This window comes from Homalodisca vitripennis, chromosome 4, assembly GCF_021130785.1.
Source record: "Homalodisca vitripennis isolate AUS2020 chromosome 4, UT_GWSS_2.1, whole genome shotgun sequence".
NCBI classification, from domain to species: Eukaryota; Metazoa; Arthropoda; class Insecta; order Hemiptera; family Cicadellidae; genus Homalodisca; species Homalodisca vitripennis.
Window position 1 is genome coordinate 83,195,029 of NC_060210.1, and position 27,455 is coordinate 83,222,483.

General features: G+C 33.6%; 1 protein-coding gene across 1 annotated transcript in view; it reads left to right on the forward strand.

Annotated features, from left to right (window-relative positions):
* LOC124359653 (DNA-directed RNA polymerase III subunit RPC3-like) overlaps positions 1–24,902 on the forward strand; it is a 36,726-nt gene extending 11,824 nt beyond the window's left edge. Inside the window, 8 exon segments of the mRNA XM_046812574.1 lie at positions 1,800–1,924; positions 8,029–8,198; positions 8,200–8,300; positions 10,539–10,750; positions 11,632–11,779; positions 15,060–15,252; positions 16,540–16,710; positions 24,688–24,902. Of these exon segments, the coding sequence (XP_046668530.1) occupies positions 1,800–1,924; positions 8,029–8,198; positions 8,200–8,300; positions 10,539–10,750; positions 11,632–11,779; positions 15,060–15,252; positions 16,540–16,710; positions 24,688–24,849 (1,282 nt within the window). The 3' untranslated portion in view covers positions 24,850–24,902.
* Positions 24,903–27,455: the final 2,553 nt, after the last annotated feature.

Below are 27,455 nucleotides of genomic sequence, written 5' to 3' on the forward strand. Positions count from 1 at the left end.
CAGTTCATTAAGTAAAACAGTTCTCATACTGGATCATCATTTCATACTAGTTGTGACAAGGAGTGTTATTTGTGTCCTCAATATGACCAATCTGATTGTTAGGGTTGGGTGGGGAGAGGCCGAGGAGAAACATGACGTAACTGATTACTCATGGACACGTCTGGGCTGCCACTCACAGTATTTAATTCTAAATCCAATATAAAATCATTGTTATCACTTGACATGTAACTGACATCACTATATACCACTGATTCAGAAGCAGAATCATAATACCTATCAATTTCAGTAATGGTAAAGTTATTTGAATCACATGGATTGTGACTGTTATTATGACTCATTTATAAAAAATTCAATAATCACAATATGGAAAAGACATGCACAGGCTACTAATAAAAGTCTTACCTTGAGACTGATTAAGGTAAGTTATGGGTCCAAGCCAAGTAATAACAGTGAAACCGGTTAGGAGATAATGCCCTGCATGAAACACCAAATGGTGTCTGCGCTACAACAACGCCAAAAGCCAATTGTCGTTTTCAACAACAAACATGTTAAGAGAAGTTATCTATATGTGTTACCAGTATTGGAAATTGTTATATCGTAATTCAAACTAATAATTTAAGTTTTCACATCAATGGAGATTTTATGTCATGAATAAGGATTCTTCTACTGACTACTTATATAATTTATCTATTCATTGCAACAATACAGTTTTTAATATAGAATATAATATACTGAGATACTATGAATTTTGTCATACACCTTAACACATTCAAGAGATTAAACTAATATTATGAGAGCAAAATAATGATTTTATTATTATTTTGTCTTTCACTTCAGGCTTATTATTTCAAAAGATCGTATTTTTAAAGGGTGAATCTCTGTTAATAAAACTGTTAGTCATCCACAAGAGTGATGAAAATTCAATTATCATAATAAGTAACTATTGCTAAGTGCTGATTTGAAGATAGTAAATTCTCATTAACCAGTGGGTCCCGTCCTATCCACGTACATAACAGGTCTCTTGTATAGCTGCATGGTTTTCGCAATATTTTCCAATAACCTTGAACAAGCTGGACACTTAAACAGCGTAAATCTTATTTTCCTGACAGGAAAACAGCTAGCAAAAACACCTGAGTTGTAAGGTTGAAGCTCAATTTTCTGGCTCCACATCACTTTCACCAAACTGTTCAGTGTCTGTATTGTGTGTCGAGTGCTCTAACTGAGCATCAGATTCGTTGTCACTACCATAAATAGTAGAGTCATAAAACACACTCATTCAAATAACGATATCGAACTAAACATTGTGTTGACACTAACACGCATGCACTAACACGAAGCACTAACGGGATCGGTCTAGTGCATAGATGCTATCTAACGACTGCACTAACGCCTGTCGAGATGCCAACTAACAAAGTATGCAGGGTGGTATTCCCCTTCCCCCCACAGACATGTCTATTTATAAATCATACTGTGTTCGACTGAAAAGAATATGTCATATAGTCAGTGGAGAACTTGTTAAGTATCGGAAGGATTTATCATTTAATAAAAAAACTTTTCATTAGACCAACTATGTTTGGTAGGTTTCATATAATAAGGGTACCTCTCATGGGTTAAAGATAATGTTTGTAAGATTTTGGAATATTATAGCCTAATGTTAACAAGATCTATCTGTGTATGTCTCAAAAAAGCATTCTACTGTAGGTAATTTCTAAGCTGCTACTATTTATGACATTTCCAGTATAGTAGGCCTATAGGTTAATTGGAGTCTATGTGAATAATAGTTTAAAGTTGACTTACAGGTATATACTCCAAATCAAGAACAGAGTGGATGAGGAATCAAGTCTGTTGCTGGAGGAGCTCTTAAGGTTTGGTTTTGACACAGCAACAAACATCATCCTAAGGGTGGCCACTAGAATTAAGGAAGGTAATAATTGTAATTTAAAACAATTTGAATTTTAATATAAGTTTTTAAATCAGGATTAAACTGTGTAACTGTGTATGGGTTATGTCAATGTCTCCCTGTTTTCTCCCATGGCTTACTAGAAGCATCATCCCAGTTAACCCATGACTGTCGGTCATTTTTCCCCATGATGGCAGGCCATTTTTTAGCGTTTCGTAGCCATACTTTAAATGTATTTTAATTAATTTATCTTATAAACCTATATGTGTAATTTTTCAGGGGAATGTGGAGATAATTGTGGTATAAATAATTAACCCTTTGACAGCCAGACTAATTTCGCTTATTCGCATCAGAAACCGCCACATGCATTTTGTAATGTGTCACTCAAAACTGCCACCTCAATTGTGTCTCTAGTCGTCAAAACCGCCAAGGCCAAAATTGACAACTTCCACAGTTTTAGTAAAATTTTAATTAATCCACTAATAATTGAGAAATCTGCATAATTATTTTGGTATTGAAGGCAAATAAATTCTGCACTAAATTGTGTATTATATATCAATAATAAAAAATTAAAATCCTATTATACAGTCGACTCTCGATAATTCGAAATTGGCGGGACATGCAAAAAAATTCGAATTAGTGAGAGTTTTGAATTACCGAGAGTTTTGATTTATTGAGAGGAAAAGAAAACTATTCGAATTATCAAGAGTTTTTTTATTAAACACACCATGTCATACGGCAAACTAACAAAACTTAAAGAACATTAATTTCTAATGATTAATTGAAAAAATCTGTTATCTTTGATTGCTTTTTCTTGTTGATTCGTGCCTCCAGACTTACGAAAACAGTTAAATATTGTCGTTTGACTCACACTTTTCCACACTTTTTCAACAATCAACATGGCTGTGAGAATAGGGATGTTTGGAGTTTCATTACTGTCAATTCCATCCAGGACAATCTTGACTATTTCATGTCTGTAAAATGCTTTGAAGTTTTGAATTATGCCTTGGTCTAGAGGCTGCAACTTGGATGTTGTATTTGGTGGAAAAAAGTGAAGTTTCACATTCGAGAGATTTGGAGGGTTGTTATGAACTGAACAGTTATCAAGGAATAAGAGGATTTCACGATTTTGTTTTTTCATGTCGCTGTTCAATGAATTTAACCACTCGTTAAACAACTCCGTTGTCATCCACGCCTTTTTGTTCGAGGGGTAGGTTACGGGAGTGACTGGATACCTTTAAAACACCTAGGTTTTGCTGCTTTCCCGATGAGGAGGGGCTTCAATTTTTCGGAACCATCCATGTTAACAGTCAACAGAAGAGTTAACCTTTCCTTACTATGTTTCCCTCCGTGACATTTCTCGTCTTTAAATGTAAATGTCTTGTCCGGCATGCATTTAAAGAATAAGCCGGTCTCGTCGGTGTTAAAAATGTTGTGTGGTTCATAACTTTCTGTTAAGCTGGACAACTCTGCACGCCAATCGGAACACACACTGTCGCTAACGCTAGCGCTTTCCCCACAAACCTTTTTAAAAAATATACCATTACGTTTTTTGAAATTAGTCAACCAGCCTTCGCTTGCTGCAAAGCTGGGGATGCCAAGCTCTTTAGCATATGCCTTTGCCTTTTCTTTTAAAAGCGAACCTCCAACAGGAACATTTTTATCTCTACACTGTCTAAGCCATGTGACTAAACACTCTTCTAATCTAGGATATTCACCTTTTGTCGTTCTTTTTCTTCCTGCTACGGAACTCACTTCAACTATTTCTTGTTTATTTTTTAGAATGGTAGACAAGGTACTCGCAGGGATTTGAAATGTTTTTGCAACTTCCGACTTCGCTTTACCACTTTCTACCGCCGCGATCACTTCTTTCTTTTCCGAAAGAGAAAGACATTTATATTTTTTGCTTAGTAGCCATCACGACAAACACTTCTTACACACAACAAACACGACTTCCACACAACACGGCACAAACATAACCAACACTGCAAAGAGTATGCTCTGGGACACAGGATGCAAAGTTTCTTGTTATGACAGGAATAAGTTGAAATGCGTGTTTCCCACTGGCCGACTCTCAATTCGAATTACAAAGAGTTCTGTCGAGTGAACTTCGAATTACTGCGTGTTCTGTATCGGCCTAACCTCAATTCGTTTACGTCATTTCGAATTATAGAGAGTTCCGCCGACAAGTCTTCGAATTACTGCGTGTTCAAAATTAGTCTGTCCTCTGCGGTAAGTTCGAAATACCGAGTGTATCAAAATGCATTGAAAAATTTCGAAATAGCTAGGGTTTTTCAAGGGACCGGCCTTTTCGTTCGAATTACCAAGAGTTTTGAATTATCGAATGTTTGAATTATCGAGAGTCGGCTGTATTTAACTTTTTTTATTTCTTATACAATTTTTATTTTTATACCTAGAAAAAATATTTTAAAGTATTTATTACCCTAATAGCTTATGCATTTTGTTGAAGGGTACCATCTAAACAACCTTTCTTGATAATTTCAGTCTAAATAAATTTAAAATAATTTTTTTATAACACTTTTATTTAAATTATTAATTTTTTCACAAAATATGCTATAAAAGAAAATCTGTCCTTTGACACTGGTTACATATATTGTAGTTCTAGTTACTCATTATAACAGATTAAAATATTAAATTTTAATACCCATAGTAACCGAAAAAAATAATTATAATAATAAGCCGATCATATCAGCCTTCGGCGGTTTTGAGTCCATATACACAGGCCAATCACATTGGCCCCCGGCGGTTTTGAGTCGATATGCACGGGCGGTTTTACGATCAAACTGCAGAGCCAATCTAATCGGCTCTTGGCGGTATAATGGTTATACAGACATTTTTTAAAATTTTTGATAAGTGGTGGAATGGCACCTTTTAAAGTGTGATAATATAACAAATATTAGAATCTAAGAGCCAATTTAATCTTCATTTTATTTTGTTTGAGAAGAAATATAATGGTATCCAGATATCCCTGTAAGATCCACGTATAGTACGTGAAAGGCTAAATTTGTTACTAAGGGTACGATTATTTTCAAAAATGTACAAAAAATGTAATTCTTAAAAGCAATGTTTCTAAAATACACAAAAATTTAAAGAATTAAATGTATTACAATACAATAAATTAATTAATAACCAATTTATTTATTTTTGAAAAGTGGTACGATGTATCTGGTGAAGTGTAATGGTGTAATAAATATTAGAATCTAAGATAGCCATTTATTCTTAATGTTATCTAGTTTCAAAAAATATATAACATAATGGTATCCAGGTTCTATTGAAGAAAAAATAATTTATTTAAAAAATCACAAATAGGACATGAAAGGCTAAATTTGTTACTATGGATACAATTGGTTTAAAATGTTATCAAAAAATATAATTTTTGCTCCATGCTTCGAAAATATCCCAAAATATAGAGAATTATGCAATAATTAATAATTATTACCTCGTATCCTGGAGATTCAGGCTCGTAGGTGCATAGTTGTAAAGTGGTGTTGAGAGGGACAGATTTCGAGAAGTCAAAAGTTTCTTCTTTTATAAATTGAGATATGGCAATATTTCACTGATTATGTTAACTTTACAATAAATAAATACTAACTTTGAACTTGTGCTGAAATATTGGCTTAGTTTGGGGTTCTATGAAGCATAAAGGGAACTTAGGTTGTCTGAGTCTAAAAGGTCAACAAGTGGAATGTCACATGACATATCAGCAAAATTTTGGTACAGTACATTACTGAAATGAGAGCCTAAAACAAATAATAAACCCACAAAACAAATAAAAACAAGCAATAAAACAATATAATGAACCATGCCCATGATATATCTCTAATAAATTGCTACTCCCAAACTCTTCCACTGCATACACAATAGCCTAGGTTGACCTAGGCATACTAATTACAACATATCACATATAAAGCCATAAAAATACTAATAAAAACGCTACATATTGATATAAAAAGATAAATAATACTTGTTTAAAAGTACACTATCTTGTGAAATATATACTTATGGCAACTACACCAAAACAGACTCACTGGATTCAAAAACTGTCACCAAACAGCAAAACAAATTTCACCTTCGAAATTCCCAATTTTTCTGTTTGAAGTGGTATATAATTAATGGTGCTAGTGTTGACTTATTTATTATATGAAGTATTAAAACGGGTGCTTATCAGATCAATATTTTAATGTTGACCACCACTACAGGATTGATTTGGATCAACACCAGTTTAAGAGTTGACAGATTTCTTCACCCTTTCCAAAGAATCAATCACCCACGATTCACAAAATTTGGATTTTCTATTCAATGTATAAATTTCATTAAAAAAATTAACTGTAGTGTATGTATAAATAATAATAATATTAAAAATTAATGTGTTTACATATAAAATCTACATCACAATAAAATATGACATAAAAATAAACCAAAACAGACAAACTGTAGGAAATTTAGTTGTGAATACAAAAATATATATATTGTTATGGGGTTCAGAAAAAAATGGTAATGACTTTTATATTTATTGAAAAAAGTGCAAAGTGGTAATTGTTTACCCATTTTGTTGCTAAGCAAAACAATAAAATAAACATAAAATTACTGATTTTTATGCAAAGTAATGTGGATTTCTTTACCTTTTTATGATGTTAGCTGTACAAAGAACAGTGTAGAAGTCAAGTGTCAAGTTTTTGCTTCAAAATTAACAATAAAGAAAACAAAATGAAACAAATTTTACAGTCGGTCACGTCAGATTCCATTAGTATGGCCAGAATATCACTTGAGCTGCAAGGATCTCCTATTTTAAGTATTATAATTAACAGTATACAATAAAAATGTGTGCAATCATAATAAAAAAACCTTATGAAAAAAATTTTTGTTTAAAAATAACAACCTCTACTGCACTAAAGTTAAGAACAAAATCACACCTTGGGAAATAACACACATGACAATGAGAAAAAGAATTTTAAAATATCAAAGGCTTTCGATCAATGTATAGTTAAAAGTTTTGTGACTGGTAATCATGCTTTTGCTGTCAACACCAAATGAATCAATTGACATATTATCTAGGGTTAAAATAATGGTTTAATCTTTGAGTCAATAATAAACAAGAACATACTGAACATAGACAATAATTAGAGTATGAAGATTCAACCATTCATTATTCAAAACTTTCTGACTGAACGATTTCATGGAAACAACTAAACAAAATTATTTACCATGGTAACGACAAAAAGTATTTAATTTAGAAATATATATTAAACATGTGGTCTTAATAAGGTGGGCTGGTCGTTACCTAGGAGTATAACATCCAGTAGTAAATATGTATATATTATTGGTTTTAAATTAAAAGACGTCTTGAGGCTAGATGTATTTAATTGTTGTTATTTATTAATATTGCATTAAGACATTTTTATAGGTTTAGAACATAAATTTGGAAAAAAGAAAAAAATATAAATGAAAATCCTCCAAATTAGGTTATATTAAAATTGTTTTACTTACTAAGTGCATTGGACACATCTACAATAATTAATTCATATCAAAAATATGTTTTATAAGAAACAATTTATAACATAATAAATGTAGTACTAATATGTACTAACTGACTTAGCTTTTCTCAAATAATATAACTAGCAATAATTATATTTGCTATAATAATGATACAAAATTACTTGTTTATGAAACAAGGATTTTCAAGTTTTCAACTAAGATCTTTATATTTTTAACACCCTTCCCAAAAATGTCTAATGGTCTAATGACCAACATATCTTTTTCTGTATCTATCTTCAAGGAAGTTATCATAAGAGGGTGTAACTCAGATGTTAAAAAAATTATCCTACCCAAAACTGATTTGGAGTACTACCAATATACACTTTACTGTATTGCTTCACATGTCGCCAATACGTAACACTAATCCCTCCTATCCAAGGTGACCTCCCCAAGACACTGGCCAATTACTATGATGTCTAAGGCTTTATAGTATACTTAAATTTGATGTGATGTCTCTATATTGCATCAAAACCTAAATAAAATTTTGAAGTGAAATCACTTTCAAATTGAAAATCATTGAGCCATTGCTAGATCTAGATAATAATAACACCTTTGCTTCCACACGTTTGTAGAGAAGATGTCACTGAACGGAGACCTTCCATACCTGCGAGACAAGATTCAAGTGCTAGTGCAGATGCAGTATATTATGCGCTGCCCCCACCCTGTGGATGAGGAAGGAGATGTGGTGCCTATGCTGGGAGTCGCAGAGCCAGAGCTGTTCTTGCCACCACAGCTCAATATGAAACGGCTCTCATTGTTACTACAAGGCTTGGAGGAAGAGGACCCTGGTGACAAGGGCATCTATTGGCGCATTCAACTTCGACCGCTTTCATCAGGATGCTAGGTGGGTCGTATTGGTGTGTGGCAAGTTCTTTCACCACAGCCAGAGAAAAGAGCAAAAATATAAAACAGCAAACAAACTTAAAAGTATTTTTCATACATATGATAAAGCATTACATTTAAAGTAGGATAAGATCCTTCAAATGTTTATATTACCAAAAAATTTATGTTTAAAAAAAATCATACAACTTGCAAGAAAATGGAAGCTTGGTGTCTAGATCGGCTCAAACAGAATTCCTTGGATGAACCAAAAACCAGATGAGTTCACTTGAGGATATAATGCTTTTATCCTTTCTGGTGATAGTTAATTATAGTGTGCTGGAAGAGGAATTGGTAAATGTTGTGTAACTGATGGCCAACCTCACCAATACTGCTGAAACACAGGATCACCACTCTGACTTAATGAAGTTAACTAATGATTCTTACAAATCTTATTTAAATAGACGTGCATTATAAGAAGTAAGTGTAAGCTTGAGAACCAACAACCTAAGAGCTCATTTTCAAATATCAGTCAAGTCTCAATTTCAATTAAATAAAGTTTCGAACTTAAAAGGTGAATGCCCACTCTAGTCTAGGTGCCAATAGAAGGGTTAAGCATTCACTGAAAGCCTAACACATTTTATTCTTGATTATTGTTGAGTGCACTGGTATTGGTCATTTAACACGATGTTGTCTGCCCCCAGTGTAGTCGACAACATTGCTGGGAACTTTGCGAGGTGTATGATCTCCTTTGGCAACCATATCTCAAGAACCTTTAGAAATCATTCATAAAACAAAAGCGATTGAATAACTAAAATAATTTACTTTTGAAAAGGTCATTACATAAAAAAATCGTACCTGTTGTAGTTTGTGAAGTAAAAGTAAAATGTCTTTCAATAGACAATAGACAATAATCTTTATTTACGTATTCATTGAGAATAGTACATGCGTAAAACATTTTTTTATTTTACAGTCAGTTTGTTAAAAGAAGAGCTGGTTGTCAAAAAGTTCTTTTTCAGTGTAGAAAGGTCGGTCTTGTAACCATGTTGTGAGCTGGATCTTGAGGCGTTGTGCTGGTTCTTTTTTGAGTTCTTCGGGCAGATGGTTGTAGAGAAGTGCTCCTTTGTAGGATGGTTTTTTCTCGTACAGACTTAGGTGATGTGGTGGCAGAGTAAAACTTGCTGCATTTCGAGTGTTGTGATGATGTATGTCTCTATGTCTGGTTTGGCTTGTTGAAATGGCATGGAGAATAGCATCACGGATGTAGAGTGCAGTTACTGTAAGAATCTTCAGCTCTTTGAAGGCATTTCTGCAGCTTTCTCGGTATCTAAGGCCTGCAAGACATCTTACAGCTCTTTTTTGTTGGATCAGTACTCTTTCGAGGTTGTTGTTGGATACACTTTCCTAATGTATTTTTTATTTTAATTAAGGTTTAATTTTGAATTTTGGTCAAACTAAACCATGAAAATTCCAAAACATGCCTTCTTCAATATCCCTTAAAATAAACTAAGTATTGTTTATAGTAATTGAAAACAGTTTTATGAAAGTTGGCCCCATCATTGTCTTACTCTCGCAAAAGACTCAATCGGCTGATGCTTGTAGTCAGGGATACAATAGGAATTAGTGCACACTGAAAGTCTGACACAATTTTATTCGTGATTATTGTTGAGTATGCTTTAGTGATCATGAAACACTATGTTGTCACTCACCAGTGTAGTCGAGTAGGCACTGACAAATAATTACCTAACTCACAAAATGAGAGCACACTCATTGTTTGAGCAAATCTGTGTGTTGTAATAACTGAACCTGAGTAGGCACTCGCAAAATACGAGAATTGAGAGGACAGTCATCTTTATTCACTCTCCCAATTGCCTTCCATGCTATCAAGAAATTGGACGTTAAAGTGGGCATACCTGGTATGAATACCTATTTTTTTTACTTTGCTTCTGGAATAGTGATAAAAAGGTACCGTTATACTTTTGTAAGAAGTCACCAAAAAATTTTCTGTTGCAATATGTCATCATTTTTTAAATTTACGTGTAACGTTTAAATTTTTCTTAATGTTGTGAGCACTGTTACTTGAATCCGTAATAATATAATGTAGCTGCAGTAGGGAAGCCAGCAGTAAAAGGGTTAAAATACTAATTATTCTCCTTATTTTCTTGATATATTTCTAAAGTTTTATTACTGAATAGTTTATTTTTATTTTATTATTTTGTCAAAGAATATATTATTTATTCATCTATTTTGTGTAATGTACCAGGGATGATCTGATGATCTCAGCCATTGAGCGGAGGTTTGACTCCAATGCTGCTCAACTGACTGGGGAGCTGCTGCGCCTCATGTATCTGCGCACAGACGCCTGGGCTCCGCAGTCCAACGCTGTTCCTTTAGTAGAGCTGCGAGATGCCCTGACCAAGCTCTCCGGCAATGCTTACCTTGCCCAATATTTTGACCAATACCTGAAGATCATCGGTTAGTAGACCTAGTTTATTTTGAGTCCACTGAAATCCAAAAATTGATACGCTAAAGATAATCATCTTTGCTAAGCTCTTGATGTATCGATATCTTGTAGGGGTGCATATTGTTTTTGTGAAAGATTCTTAAAACTGTCATTTGACTCAACCAGGCTTGAGTCCTGTGGGTTTTGTAGAGCAGCCCCTGAAACTGATCACGATTACTCAGAACGGAAGATGACTCATTATTCCACATTTATTTTGCAGAGTATTGATGCAAAATTGGGCCAAACTAGGGTGAACTTAACCTTGAAACTGAGTTTCATGGTTATTCTAATCGGATGTTACACTGATGTAACTTCCACACTCAATGTGTTAAGGCTGATTTTATAGATTTTTTAACACCCTGTAAATTTACAGGAAGATAAATTCAAAACTTTTTTTGTGATCTAATAAAGTTTGACAGCCGAATTCCAGAGAAGCTAAAAACATAACATGTAGATAAGGCAAATTGCCTTGCATCCTCATGAAGAAACATTGAAATTGGGCTAGTGGAATTCGTATTATCATTTGATAAGAGTTTGAAAACCTGTAACAATTTACGAGTTTTATAAGGACATTGTTCAGAGGAGGAGTCAACTGGGTTTGTAACCAGGCTTGAGAGCAGTAGTAGGATGATACAGATAAACATGATCAAAGCCATTCACATTCTTACTTGTAATGCAATAGACAAAATCATACGTCCTATTGTTGCTACTGTTACAGAGGAGTCAACTGGGTTTGTAACCAGGCTTGAGAGCAGTAGTGGGATGATACAGATAAACATGATCAAAGCCATTCACATTCTTACTTGTAATGCAATAGACAAAACCATACGTCCTATTGTTGCTACTGTTACAGAGGAGTCAACTGGGTTTGTAACCAGGCTTGAGAGCAGTAGTGGGATGATAGAGGTGAACATGACCAAAGCTATTCACATCCTGACTTGTAATGCCATAGACAACATTGTCGACCAGAGATTTGGAGCTAAAGCAGCTCGCATCTTTAGGTAATTTATTATTTATAAGTTATTTTATTTTTTGAGCTCAATCTTCGAATATATTTGACTATAGACTGTTTATTCAGAGTAAAGATACAAGAAATATACAAGAAAATATTTTATTCTATTTTTTCTATTATGTCTATTATTATTAATACATGACTATTTCATTATATGTAAAATGTGATCAATGGCAATAAAAATTATGATTATGATGATTATGAAGAATCTGTAAATATATCTGTAATTGTATATTTTTAGAAAAAGACATGAGGTTTTATATTAAATTGTCATTGCATACTTAATTTTTGCTAAAATTTTCAGTTAAAATTATATTTTCCCTAAAACACAACTTTTTAATCCAGATAAACTCTGTAATCAACAGCAATTCCAGAAAAAATGAAATAAGAAGTTTTGTAACGATCAAGCTTATTCTTTGCTTTCAAGTAAATGTAGAAAAATGTATAGTTATGGTTAAATAATTAAACATATAGTGATGCTGATAAAAAAACAATGTCTACATGATAGAGCAGTCGATTACATTTAACAGTTTCTTTTAATAACATTTGTTTGTTGTTTCTTTGCATCTTCATAGTGCATATAGTGGTGATGGGAGAATCAAATACTTAATAGGATCGAATACGGTGTATTTGAATTCACCCCTGTATTCAAATACTTTATCTGAGCGGAGTGTTTCTAACACAAGTCTAGACCTGTCTTACTTCTTTCCCGCAACCTATTGTTTCTTGGTTATTTCACTTAGTTGTCAGTCTCAGAGTCACTTAGTTGTGGAAATTTATGTTACACAGTCCCGTATTGTAGTTTAGTTATTTTAGATAAGTTTCGGTGTGTGTGTTTGTGTTAGTGCTTTTGCAATATGCCTCCCAAAAGGTCAACTATTTGGGAACATTTTCATAAACTAGATAAAGATTTTATAGTTTGTAGAATATGCAAAAACAGTTTAAATACCAAAGTAACACTAGTAACATGAAAATGTACTTGAAACGAAATCACCCACACACCTTGTTGGAAGTAGACATTAACGTAAGTAATGTTACATATGTTGATCCTGTAGCTGTACCCGTACAAAGTACTCACAGAGAGTGTGAAACCAACCATAGTGCTTCAACAAGGTCTGCTTCTTCATTGACTAAAGAAATTGTTTCAAATGACGATTCTAAGAAACAAAAAATCTCGACAAATAAAATTGTTTGCTAAACCAGGGACTCTTTCTAAAGTTGAACATAAGTCAGGTGCAGGTGTCATTACTGACAATGGCTCAAATGTCAAAGGAGCCATCATTGATCAGCTCAAAGTAACTCATGTCCCCTGTGTCGCACATACTCTGAACCTTTGTGTAACAGACGCAATTGATGACAATATCCTTTTTACAAATGCTTTAAAGAAATTAAAATATGTAGTTACTTATTTTAAAATGAGTAACATGGCAAGTGATAAACTGAAGGAAATGCTACAACAAATGCAATTACCACAATTAAAAGTCATACAAGATGTCTCTACGTGATGGAACTCGTCATTGCATATGGTACAGAGAATTTTACAGTTAGAACACCTCTATGTGCAGCATTATCTCACTTGCTGAAAGCACCAGACATTCTAGACGCATCCGAATGGCAAGTTTTAAATGATTGCTCAAAAGTGCTAGAACCATTTGAGACAATGACTGAAGAGTTATCAGATGAGAAGTTCCCTACAATTTCTCTGGTCCTACCCTTGTTAAGAAATATTCAATATGCAATACAAAATATCTCCACAGAAACAGAGGCTGGAAATTCTTTTAAATACAAGCTGCTGCAGGTCATATTCAAACGTTTTGGTGGGTGGGAAAAAAAACGTTAAACTGCAACCAAAGCAACGTTTCTCAACCCAAGATTCGTGAAAAGTTTCTTTGATATGATAGACATAATGCTACCTATGCAGAAAAACTTGTATTAGAGGAGCTAGAATACAACATTAAAACAAAACAGTGCAAACAACAGGTCAAAATGCAGAGGGCAATGAAAATAATCATGATGAAACAATTAAGAATATCAGATAAGCAAAAAAACAAAAACTTGCTTGAAAACAACAACTACGGGAGTGGGTTGACAGCCAAGTAACACAAAGAAAAAAAATATTTCTTCATCACTGAAGTTGCTAGCTCTGCTTTGGCAGTAAGAAATTATTTGGAACTGCCTAAGCCAAAAAGGTGGGAAAATCCTTTGGCTTTTTGAGCCTTCTGCAGACAAGTCATACCCATTATTTACGAACTTCATAAGAAATATCTTTGTTTATCTGCTACTTCACTTCCGTCTGAAAGGCTTTTCTACAGCAGGTCTTGTCACCAATGACTGTAGAAATAGACTAAAGCCATAAAACCTCAATAATATTTTGTTTTTACACAACCATATGAAATAAACATTCATATTTGTTTTTATTGTTTACAACTGTAACTCTTAAATAATATGTATTTATTAATTTAATAGTTACACAATTATACATTTTTCAAGTTCGAAAATTTGCAATTATTTGTTCAAATTACAAATCTTTCCTAAATTATTCTTTTCAGAGTCTAAATATATGTATTCATTTTAAACCTCATATGAATACGAGTACAGGTCTTGAATATTTTATTTGTATACTATTTGTAAGAATAAACATTCTAGGTTTTAATTCAATTCTTCAAGATTATTCGAATTCATTTTAATGTATTCGAATATTTGATTACTCAGGCTATATTTGAATACCATTCGATTCCCCCATCACTAGCACATAGCCCAAAGTGATTTTTCGAAATATGAATAGGCTTATTTGTTCACCAGAGATCCTAAGAATCTCCATAAAAATTTGAGTACAATCAGTCCAGTAGTTTTTACATGATTTAGTAACACACACTAACATGTAAAAGTCGATCATGTCAAAACATGTAATTGTATAGATTGTTTTAAAAATATGTTTAATAGCTTTGAGTATAATACCTCTATACTAATACCTGTATGGGCCTTATGATATTTCAAAATCAAATCACAATTCTCACACTATTGGAGGATTTGGAGGATTCTCTGGGAAATCCAGGCATATCAGACTTTTCTAGTGTCTAGAAATGGTACACAGCATGAGAACGTTAAAGTCAAAACCTCATCACCTCAATATGTGGCCTTCTAGTTGCTGGATTTCAGCATTATGCCACAAAGTGAATGTGAAAATAAAAAGTTTGAGATAAAACTTCTGAACTGCAATTAAACTACTGGCTTCCAGCACTGGCTTACTGGATGTGACGTGTTGATAGGCTGGTGAGAGCAAAGAAGTACATGGAGCAGGACCAGATTCAACAGTTAGCCATGATTCCAGACAAGGAGGCCAAACATCTGACCTATAAGTTGCTGCAGGAGAACTTCCTACAGATGCAGGAGCTGAGAAAGCCCACAGTCAGCTCGGGTCCCAATAAGACCTACTTTCTATTCCATGTTGACCTTAATCAGGTAAAACTGGCCAAGTACTTTTTGTATAATAATTATATGTACATGTATATCACATTACATACCCATTTTAGTCCAGTATCAGTTAGTTTGGCTGTTAAATGGTTCAAATAGCCTGAGTGGCAATCATTACTTATACACAGATGCGAAGGTAACAGTATTTCTTTTTGATCATTTGCCATTGTTAAGTGAAAAAAACAAAAACTTTAAATTTAACATTTTAAGACCTGCAATCTGTAGTATTTTAGGTTGCTGTTTGTTATGTATGTAAGGCCCAAAGTTTCAGGTTTGTTTTGTGATTTAAGCACCATGATTTGATGAACAGCAGACTACCGTTAGAACTATTGCTGTTATGGATTTTCCGTTTATGAATTAACAAGTTTTGGTTTATGCAATGACCCAGAAGTTTTTCTTAATGTTTTGTAAAGTAAAAGGTCAGAATTATTGGTGTTAGTTTAATCAACAAGATAAATTACATTATTTCTATGCTAATTTTTCAATTGATTGAAACACCTTTTACAACACTACTTTCTAACACTTTTTTGTAACAATTTCTTGTAAAAAAGACAAATTGTTAACAAATCTCCATGAATATTCTTACAATTACATACTGAAGTTAAAAATGGTGAGGGTCATGTATTGAGCAAAATGAGGTATTGTTGAGTGAACAAAGTTGTTAGTGTGTATGAATTTGAATAAAATGACAGACAGGTATCATTATTTAAAGAAGAAGTAAAAAAGTGCTATGAATATGTTTAGTACTACAATGAAATTTTAACATTCATATGGAATTAAAATGTTATTACATTTATCGTAATAATTTATTTCTTTACATTTTGCAGTTTGCATAAAATACGACAAACCTTCTGGTAACTCTTAACACTGGAGCTGTAGACAATAGACAATAGACAAACTTCTTTATTTGTAATTTCATTAAGAAATACAATAGATGTGTAAATATTAAACATCTTTGTTTTTAAACACAATGTCATTTGTATGAGGTAAAAATGTAATGATATTTACTTATACTATTATTTACTTACGAGTTAACCTGTAACACCCAATGTAGCCATAAGGAAACAGAGATATCTTGACTAGTCAGAGCTTTCATTTCTTGCTTTACTATCTAGGATGATATAGGTAAAACTAGTAGTATATCAGTTGTTTATTCCTTAACAGCCCAATGTAAGCCATATGGACACTGAGATACGTTGACAACTCACACAGAGTGTTCATTACACTAATTTATCAACGTTCAATTTTTCATCATTAATAACTTTTCTTTGACAGGTGGCCAGGATGGTTCTTGACACCTGCTATAAGGCTCTGGCCAACAGCCTGACTAGACGAAACTTTGAGAAAAATGAAAACAGCAGATTGATCGAAAAGAAGGAGCGTATTGAGGGTATTGCAGAGTCTATGCGGGAGCAGGGCACTGACGAACAGCAGATTCAGGAGTTGGTACGTATCTCATTAAGGCATCTTTACCATATTTAAAACTCGTAAAAAGTTGCTTTCACATAATTATCTATTCTTTACTGTAGACGTAACTAATTTTTTACAACTGGGAGGCAATTTTCTTACAAAGTCTTGGAAGTTTTCAATCAAGAAACGATCGATTTACACCTGTAGTGGGTAGTGGCAACTTTTATACATAATCACTGGAGACACTTTCTATCCTTTTATTAAAAGAAACGCTTACACCAAAAGATACACACATATTTTACTTTACAAAATAAGAATCTTCTAATTTGGAATTCTTGATACCACAGAGATATTGAGTATGAAATCAACCTACAGTGGCCTGAAATGCTTAAAAGTCAACTGAAGATCCATAATTTACTGTATTATGATATAGATCTTTGCTAATCTCTATGATGATCTCTATTTCTGTGCGAGTAACATTCAATATTTCTCATTACACGGCATAAAACTAATGAAGACACTGGTTTTTCAAAACCTTAGTTAAAATGTTTACAAAAAATATTATACAAAGTAATTCAACTATACCAAAATTTACATTTATATTGTTAGCATTAGAAACTATACAGATCAATATATCAACAATATCTATCAACATAGAAATCAGCTGGTTAGTTAAGTTGGGAAGTATTACAATTGACTATCTGATTATAAAAAAAATGTTAAGGAGTGGATCGTTTTTGTGTAGTGTAATAATAGAAAAGATTCCAGACCCCTAATCAGCTAATTTTTTTTAGTAATATAATCTCAAGTACAGTATATGTTCAAATAAAATATGACTTGTGATTTACCTGAATATGTTTGTTTTTAGCTTTAGTTTTTATTTCACAGTGTAATAATGAGTACTGTTTGTAACTAAATTCCTTCTTTACACTTAATCAAACTTATTACCTCGGCTTCGCCTTACTTTTTAAATCAATTACATTCACAAAATGATCCTTTAGAAATACTGATGAAATATACTGCCCTATATTTTGTTTTGATTTTTATAAATATTGGTTCTTTAAATATGAACTTTCCGATTTGAGCCATGAGACAATCCTAAGTAAACTCATTCACAAAATGGTGAACAGTAAACTTTGTAGCTATGAAATACCAGATCATTCCTGTAGGTACCTGTTATCGCTGAGCAACTGACCGGTGTGAATCCATTTACAATAAATATACAGATTATTATCAAAATAAAGTTCTTTAGTTTTTGTAGTTTCTACTTTGCCAAGAAGATGTTATCAATTTTTTAACAAATATTTATAAATGTACTTGTTTTGTCTAAAAGTTTGTTTATTTTAATAGTTAAATTTCCAAGTTAACTTTCAGTCACCTTTGCTTCATTATCGTGGTGTCAGTGGTGAATTAACCCGTTGAGGAACTTGCCCGAGCGTCACTCGTGCTCTTTTTAGACGCTTTGTTGTGACATTTTGATCACGTACTTGTTTGTTTTTCTGCTAGATCGCAGTTTTGTGCCCTTGTGCATCCCTATAAGCAATTATTCCGTTTCAATTTGTAATGTTTGCACACTGGAACCTCAAGTAAACAAGGAACTACCAGAGAGTGCAGTTGGCGGCGATCAATAGAATGGACTGGCTTGCGCGACGTTGCCACACAACTGCCGCTGCCGCCCGGCACGGCTGGCGCATTGTGGCTGATAAACCGCTGCGCTGTCACAACTAACACTGATACTGAACATTTAAAACTTATCAGTATACAGTAGAGTCCCGGTAATCCGAGGTGAATGGGGACCGAATGTACCTCGAATTGTGAAGAACTCGAATTATACGGAACACTTTGAGAAAAATTGGGTTATAATTAGAACTGAAGGCAAAACAAAAGAAATATGCTTTTATTACAAATACCAGCATTAAGAAATTACTTACAGAGGTCCAAAGATGCAATGTTTACTTAAAAAAAAACTGTCTAGAGTTTTTTGTTTCACCACACTGCAGCGTTTGCGGGCAGCCATGTCTCTCCACCGCCGAAGCAATAACGTGTCTGCCGCTGTCGCCTCTGCTTGCTGCTCTACGTAGCGCAGGGCCGCATCCAGTGCCGCGTAGCCGTCGCTGTGAGTCATTGCCGGGTCTGTCTCCTGCACACTTTCTTCTTCGTCACTCCCGTCAGCTGTCATGTCTGTGACCATCTCAACTATGGTGTCGTCTGTTGTCTCTAACTGTTCGTCCCTACTCATTCCACTCTCCAATATCAGTTTGATTTGTCCCATTGCAACCAGGAAGTCTGTTTATTAAATTTATTAACGGTAGATCGTCATCTTCATCATCATTTTCAATTTTACACACTCCGATTTTCTTCCATGATTTCTGGATTGTTTCTGGTTTAATTTCGCTCCAAGCTTCAGCGATCCAAATAAATAACATCCTTGATTGTGACTTTTTTCAGGAAAATCTTTTATGGTTGCCTCTCCTTCAATTGTTTGAAACCATTGATTGCAACAGACGGCGTCTGTACTTTTTTTTCAAAGTTTTCAAGTACGCCTTGGTCCATAGGCTGAATGAGGCTGGTCACGTTCGGTGGCAAAAAACATCGTACGTATGCCATCGCATTGCAGTTCCCCTTCATCTGGGTGTGATCCTGCGTTATCAAGTGTTAAGATGGCTTTAGAGGGTAGGTTGCTTTTCTTCAAAAACTTTTTGGTTTCAGGAACAAACTCACTAAAAAACCAGTTTTTTAAAAATTTGTGTTGTCCATCCATGCGTTTTTTTGGTTTGTATAAGTTGCTGGAAGCGTTGAAATAGACATGTTTTTAAACGCACGAGGCTTAGCAGACTTGCCAATGACAGTTAGTTTTAATTTATGGCTTCCCGACGCGTTTGAAGCGGCTAGCACAGTCAGTCTCTCTTTGCTTTTTTTGTGACCCGGAGCAGCTTTTTCCTCCCGTGAAGCTAGAGTTTTTGATGGCAAAGTTTTAAAATTCAAACCAGTTTCATCACAGTTGTATAAATCTGATCAGGTGTTAAATTTTCACTTTTAATAAGATTTTTTAACTTTTCACAGAACTGAACAAACTGCCTCGGAATCCGCCGAAAGTTTCTCCCCACAAATTTCTAACTGCCTCACGCCATAACGTTTTTTCCAACGGTCAAGCCATCCTACACTTGCCGTAAAAATCTTCCTCACCTTTCATTGATTTCATTGCGAAAGTACAATGCCTTTTCCTGTAAAATAGGTCCGGAAATAGGACAACCTTTGTTTCTTTGTTGACAAAACCATAAAAATAGGGCTTCGCTAGTTTTTTCATACTCTGCTTTCTTCATAGACTTCCGCTCATTAGTACACTTTTCCGAGCACTTTTCTGATGCAAATTTTTCAATTTTATCGCGATTCCTTCGCCAGTCACCAACTGTCACTTCACCAACTCCGTACTCGGCAGCTAATTTTTTTTAACGTTTCACCTTTATCAAGTCTTTTAAGAGCTTCTAGTTTTGTTTTTATCGTACAAAACTTTCTTTTACTTTTTGAAACTCATAGTTTCACTGTACAATGAACACATAAACACTTCCAGAAAATACTTTTTTACTAAAACTTAATATTTAGACAAACAAGTACTGTACGTTGTAAAATAACAGACGGGTAAGCGCACTGCGATCGTAATCTAGAACAACCGTACCGCAGTCGAACGTGTGATGAGCAACGAACTGATTTATTTTTAGACAATACGGGGGCGCGATGTTCCGTGGCCTTGACAATAGGGTGGGGGTGGGGGCGGTGCAAATGAAGTGGCACTGATGAGTCAGGCTGCCGGCTTCTCCAAGTAGCCTAGCACTCAGTTTACAGACATGCGCTCGAGTGTGTTGTACAAATATGTCAATATCACATTTTATTTTTTTACATGTGTTGGCTCGGATTTAACGGAACCTCGGACTATCGAGACTCGAACTATCGGGACTCTACTGTAATTGAAAAACAATATTTAAAATGCGTTGACAGTTTGCTATATTATATTTAAATTACTTGTATAGTTTATTAATGTTATTACAAACTAACCATCGATTAAAACAAACAAATCGTCCCGTCAGTTAGTCAGAGTAAAGTACTTGCTTATTTCCATACGATACAACAATCTTTTCAGTGATTTTAAACGATTACTAAACACACACAAAATTAATATACATGTTGCTTATATTGGACACTGCATGACGTGTTGCTTGATTGAAAATAATTAAAAAAATATAACAATATAATCAATTTTAAAATTATCGAACAATTATATTTTTAAATTATGAAATAATCAAATTTTCCACTAAATAACTTTTAGGGCCTACTATTTTAAAATGAAATACGTTAAAAAGCATGATTGACTTAATAATATTCTTACCTTTGCACTTGTATATTATTTATTCGCTCTCAGGCGGCAATATCGTAGCCAAAACCTCGGAGTCTTCTTCATTTTCACTTTCTGCCTCACTGCTACTCGTGTCAGAATTTCTGCTAAGTTTATAATTATTTGCTCTACAACACTTGTGCGGATACATTCATTTTCAAAATCAGCTTGCTGCAAGGCTTCTGCGTGCTGAACTCTTGATTGCCAGTCTTTTTTAGTCACTTTGTCCAGAGCATCATGAACAAGTTTCTCAACGTCGGTTATTTTAAATGTCTTATTATTACGTGCTACCTCTCCCTTCACTTGAGCCATACCATTTCAATGGGATTGTACTGGCAGTGATAAGGAGGGAGCCTGACAGCTGTATGTCCCATTTCATTGGCTAATACGTCGAGTAGTTCATAAGTTTTTTTGTTGGGTTTTATATGGGAGAACCCTCATTATAAGTTCTGGTTTCGTTTCTTTCATACAGTATTGTAATGTGTTTTTGAGACAGCCAATTTTGAATCTCTTCCTTTCTCCACGATGAATTTGGAATTTTCTCGGCGCGAGTACTGAGTGGTATGGAGCATTGTCCATAACGATGATCGAGCCTTCTTCCAAAATGCATAGCAATTTTTTTAAACCATTTTCTAAACTATTCAGCGTTCATTTCATCGTGATAGTCCGAACTGGATGATGTCTTAGACCGAACAACCCACTTACATTCTTTCAAAAACCCATCTTTTGCCGAACCGACATGACAAATTATTAAATCTTTCTACCTTTGCCGAGAGGAACCTTTAGTCCACCAGACTCAGTCGTATCCTGCCATATGTATTTTCGAGTAATGGTTTTCATTAACCCATGTTTCATCGAGGTAATATATGGGCCTACAATCACCAGATTCTCTAAGCTCTTGCATAGATCTCAAAAATTTTAAACGAGCCGCTACAATATCATTTCGTTCCAATAAAAACTTTCTACCATCATTGGTTTTCTTATACCTGAAACCAACATGCCTTAATAATCTATTTTGTTGAAGTTACCGATCCATTGTAATCAAGTTTTTGTTTGAGATCCTGCGTGATTCTTTTTGATGTGGGAAATTCCCCCTCTGTCGTAGTACGAAAGGACAGTTTTTCGTCTCAAAACATCTTTTTCAAAGTCATCAAAGCCTGTTATTTTTGATTTTCGACTTCTTTGTTTTCCTGGCGTTGAAAACTTAATTTCTGATGATGAAGGTCCATCTCCTTCGGACAGCTTAGCTTCTTTACTTATTTTATTAACGGTTTTCTTTCACTTACACCGCAGGCCTCAGCATACAGTTTACCACTTTGCTTAAAGTTTAGAGTTTCCTCGGAAATTTGTCAACGACAGTTTTTTGAAAAAGTTTTAAAACGTTGTAAATAATAACGTCGTTCTCCAACTACGTAGGGTTTTTCCACTACCGCTCTTACTTCCGGATGGCTGTGCACTTGAAAAAACATCATCACACTCCATTTGTCCAAATAAGGAATCACAATAACAAGTATATTACAATTTAATGACACTACACAGAAAATAATCGGTACACTTATAATAGTTACCAATAAACAACACTTAAAAACACGAAAACGTTCATCAACAGTAAAATTCAGCACAAAATAATATACGCGTACTGGAATTGAAGAGAATGCAGTATTTTCAACCGCCACTGATTAAGCGACAATAGGCACTGACTGACGGTCAGCAGACCGGAAGGAGGGAGGGGCTGTTTCTTGGAAACAGTATGACTTCATCCGTCTGTTATTGCCACCACTGCTGGCTGGTGCGGCTTTTGTTTACAGGTATTTCACCCGTTTCCTCCACATTTTCACTCGTCTAACATCATCTATTATGTACTGTGTTCAAATTTCATTGGATGTTATAAAAAACCGTTACTTTAGAATTTTATAAGAAAGTACATTCATATTATAAAAATACTTGTGCTGTAATGATTTTTCAACTATGGCCAGTTTTAAATATTTAAATCACACCCACGTGTGAAAACAATTTTACATAACACAGATTCAAGACTATTAATAGCCAGGTAGGAAAAATGCTTTCAAATGGTTATAATATTTATGAGAACCGAAGTGCGTAACAAAACCGTTGTGGCAACAATTCCCAACCGTTATATACTGAATAAGTATATTTATGGAAAAGAACATATATTTCAGATGTATTTGATAACTTTCTTACCAAATTGAAAATCCATTTAGCATAAGATGATTATACTATGCAAACATGTAATGCCTTATCAGTGATAATGGTATCATCTAACTGTTAAATACGGGAAATTAACGTTTTTTTGCGGTATTTTTTTTAATGTTTTTCTTTTTAATTTATATTTCGGCTAAAGATTTTAATCCTACGATCTTCCGTATATGAGTAATATAATTCAATAATTTAATTCAATCCATTTAACTAAACATGGAAATAAGCTACAGAGATGTACTTTTTTTTTAAATGACCGTAAAATTACATTTTTGTAATACGTAATTAATTAATTCAAGACAGCTCTAACATTTCTTTCGAGCGTTACTATTAAGTATTTTAAGAACGCTGGACTCGCGCGGCTTGTGGTTACAGCGGGGAACAAGTTTTGGCAACGTCGCTCAGTTCTCGTTGGCCGCTCCAAGGTCACGGGCAAAATAGGCTCCTCCCTCAACTGCACTTTCTTGTGGTTTTTTGTATAATAGCTTGGTTTGTTACTATTTACATTTTGCCATATTTTGTCACTTTCATTTTCGTCACTTCAATGTGTTCTGCTTACACTCTATATATCGTGTTCTCAATGGTTACTGTTTAACTGTTTATAATTGTTGAATGAGTTTTTAGTTCTTCCGTTATCTTATGGAACAAAACAATTTGCGTACTTCAGAAGCAGACAGATACTTGGACAGTGATACTGAGATATCAAAGATATTCAAAGACTGACACAAAATTGAATTATAAAATGTAAACAATTGGTCATTGTATGTATTGTAAATAGTTTGTTTTAATTATCATTTTAATAATAAAAATTTAATAAAACAAACAGTTTTATCTCATCTCCAGACAACTAATTCAGGACCTTGTCATAAAATCATCAAAAAGGAAAAAATGTAAGTGAAATTTGATTGTTTTGTTATTATGGTTTATAATTAAGTGATCCAATAAAAATTGGTTTTCCATGTAAAATACACTGTGCTGTTTTGAATAAAAATTATTTAAACAGATAAAAAAGTAACAGAATATTGATAAATGTTTTTGAATTTTTTGTTTTTCTTACTAAAAACATTTGTAAATATATACCAAAAACAATTAAATAAAAAATTATTTGGAGAAAGCAACAAACACTATTGTAGAGCAACCAAATAAACTAAAATGTCCTGAAAATTTGACTAATTTATCTGTATCCAAACTCATTCTATTAATATTCAATTATCAATTCAAACATTCAGTCCTAGAGAGGAATTGCTTCCTCAATGGGTTAAGGTAAAAATTTTATTTAATTCATCCTTTTGCACTTACTAATCTATCTGGTGCCTGCCCATTAAGTAATACATCTTAAGAAATCGTATAGACTTTCAATTCCACCACACAACAATGAATTAACCAACCCCCACCCTCTGTTACAGGTGGATGATTGGCTGACCCCTCCTGAACGCTCTCTGCTAGAGTCTGTGGAAGCCATGATCAAAAAGATGAACTTAGCAGAATTGCAGGTGGATGATACTGTCTTCCTGCTGCAGCTGTTTACTTACTACCAGAGCACGAACATTCGTGTTAAATCAAAATAATCTGTGATACAATTGTTTGTGATACAAATATATTTTTAATGTTTTTATTGTCACAATGTCTTAAATTCTCTTGTTGCAACTTTCTCCTTAGTCCATAGCTATCGTTCTTAACTATTGGTATGTGATTTGGAGTCAATTTGGTATTCCTACTTCGCTCACAGATCATACTGATCTAAAATGTTTAATGCTTAAATTTTGTTATGTGAAGAAATTAGCTCTAATTTGCAAAATAAGCAAGTTTGATATAAATAATATTCATATACGTTTTGATATACTGAAATTAAAATTAAAATAAAAACAAGGTAGGAGTACACTACAATCACACCATGTTTCGTATAACAAAGTTCAAAGTTTCATGCAAAAGTCTAAAGCTTATTTCATTCTTGAGATATACTGTGGACATACAGTCATTCAGAAACTGTCACATCCCTCCCGTAGGTAAAAGAGAAATTGTACCAGCTTACTGAGTAATGGGCTTCAATGACCCTCATCAGAATGTCATGGATGGATAAAATACACATCATAGAGCTCATTATCTATATAGAAATAAGTTACATGAAAAATTTGAAGCATACAGATAAATTTTTGTCAAGATGCCTTGTGGACAGCTAGACTACATGACGTGTTACTATGCCATATGATTTGTTACAAACTGATTTATTTTTTATGTTCTTGTTGCCATCATAGTTACCCATAAGGCCAATGTAAAAATATTTGCTAATGCACAGCCAAATCCCCTGGAGTGACATGCAGAATCATGAACTCAGTGTTGTCTTTATAGAAATGAAGCTTCATGTAACATTTCTAGTTTATAAGTCAGTTTGTTCTCGAGATATAGTGCAGACAGGCAGCAGAAATTAAATTTGTCCAGTCCTTCAGAGGCTAATGCTCAGCCAGTGACAAATGTCAGTTGATATGAAATTATTTGGCAACACTACTAATTACTTAATGTTTGAATCACTATAAAAATGCATGGTGGAGACACTATGACACAAATCATAGAACCAAGGTATCATAACACATAGATACCATCTTCATCACAAGAAATTAAGATCTAATGAATTTAACTGCAGATTTTTATCAATAATTGCCAAAATTGAAATATTGAACAAAGTTAATTCTTGCATATTTGATTAAGCCCCGTTATATGCATTATAAAACGAATTTAAATGTTTTCAAATATTAGAAGTATATAAGAAATACTAATAAAAATTTAAATCAAACATTTCTAATGTAGTACACCCATAAATATATTATTTCTGACTTAGCTTGTATTTATTGAAAAGATGTACTTCAAGACTAGATAAAATTCCTGAAAAGAACTATTCTTATTGAATATGTAATACTGGTTAACTGCTTAACTACAAAACATACTACTGGAGTAATATTGTGAGTTTATTTTCAAAAAAGAAGTTTAACATTGATTTGTACAATGCATAATTATTAATTTAGTAGCTAGTGAGTTACAAAGTCATCTAAAATTCTTATTTTATTGATTAAACAAATAGATATACACATTGTCATGGCCATATGCATGTGTTATTGTTAGCCTATTTACAATAAAAACAATCTGAACCTTAGTGAACAGACCACTAGTGTTGTCCTGACATCAATATCCATACTGACTGACTAGGCCTACCCGTTGGATTGCAAAGTAAAAAATTAGTTTTGTGGCACATTAGTTTTTTCATTTTCCTGTGATTTACATCTTGATGAAATTCAATATAAAAATCAGAACTCTGTTCTCAAACGTTATAAACCATTGATTCATGTCTATGGGTTTTTTTTTATTAACCTGTACCAGGAGAGCAGTATTAAAGGAGGCTTGTGCATTAGATTTAATGTGTTGAAATGACTTAAAAAACAAATCTATCTTCGAGACTTTTTTAGAATCTCATTGGATGCTCAATGAAGATTTGGAAGTATAATTGCAAAGTGTCAATGTAGAATACATTATGCACAATTTCATTTAAAGTATTTAATTTCATATGATTACAGAATTAATATTATTAACCCTTGCATGCGTATTATGGTAAATCCAGTGTGTTATAGATGACTCATACATGTGTGTGAGGACAATTTTTGTCCTCAATAGCGAGTTGTAGTTCATAAAACTGATAATAAAATGTGTTAGAATATTAACTGCACGTGAAATAACAGATTCACTCTATTCATAGTTCCCTACCACCTATTATCAATCCAAAAGGAGTTGTGATTGCAACTGAACGTTATGTACTGCTGTACACTGGCAGCTTTTTTATGTGGGGAGGATGACAGTGCAATTCTTGAGACCTGCGCACAAGCTCTGTTCCTATATTGAATTTTGTGCTATATGTTACATATTAACAATATACATAGCAGCTACAGGATGACTTTAATTACGAGTTCAATATTAAAACTTTTGTTTTGTGATTGTTTTTTCTGTTTTCAGTAAAATATTATGTTTTGTTTTCTATATTTATAAAATATATTTTTCTCAATTGTTTTTATCTTTTACTTCTTATGGGTAATAACTTTATAAATCTTAATTCAAATAAAGCTATAAGCAAATTATTTTTACTTTTTTAAAAGCTAATTGCACACAAGAAGAAAATACAGAAATTTAT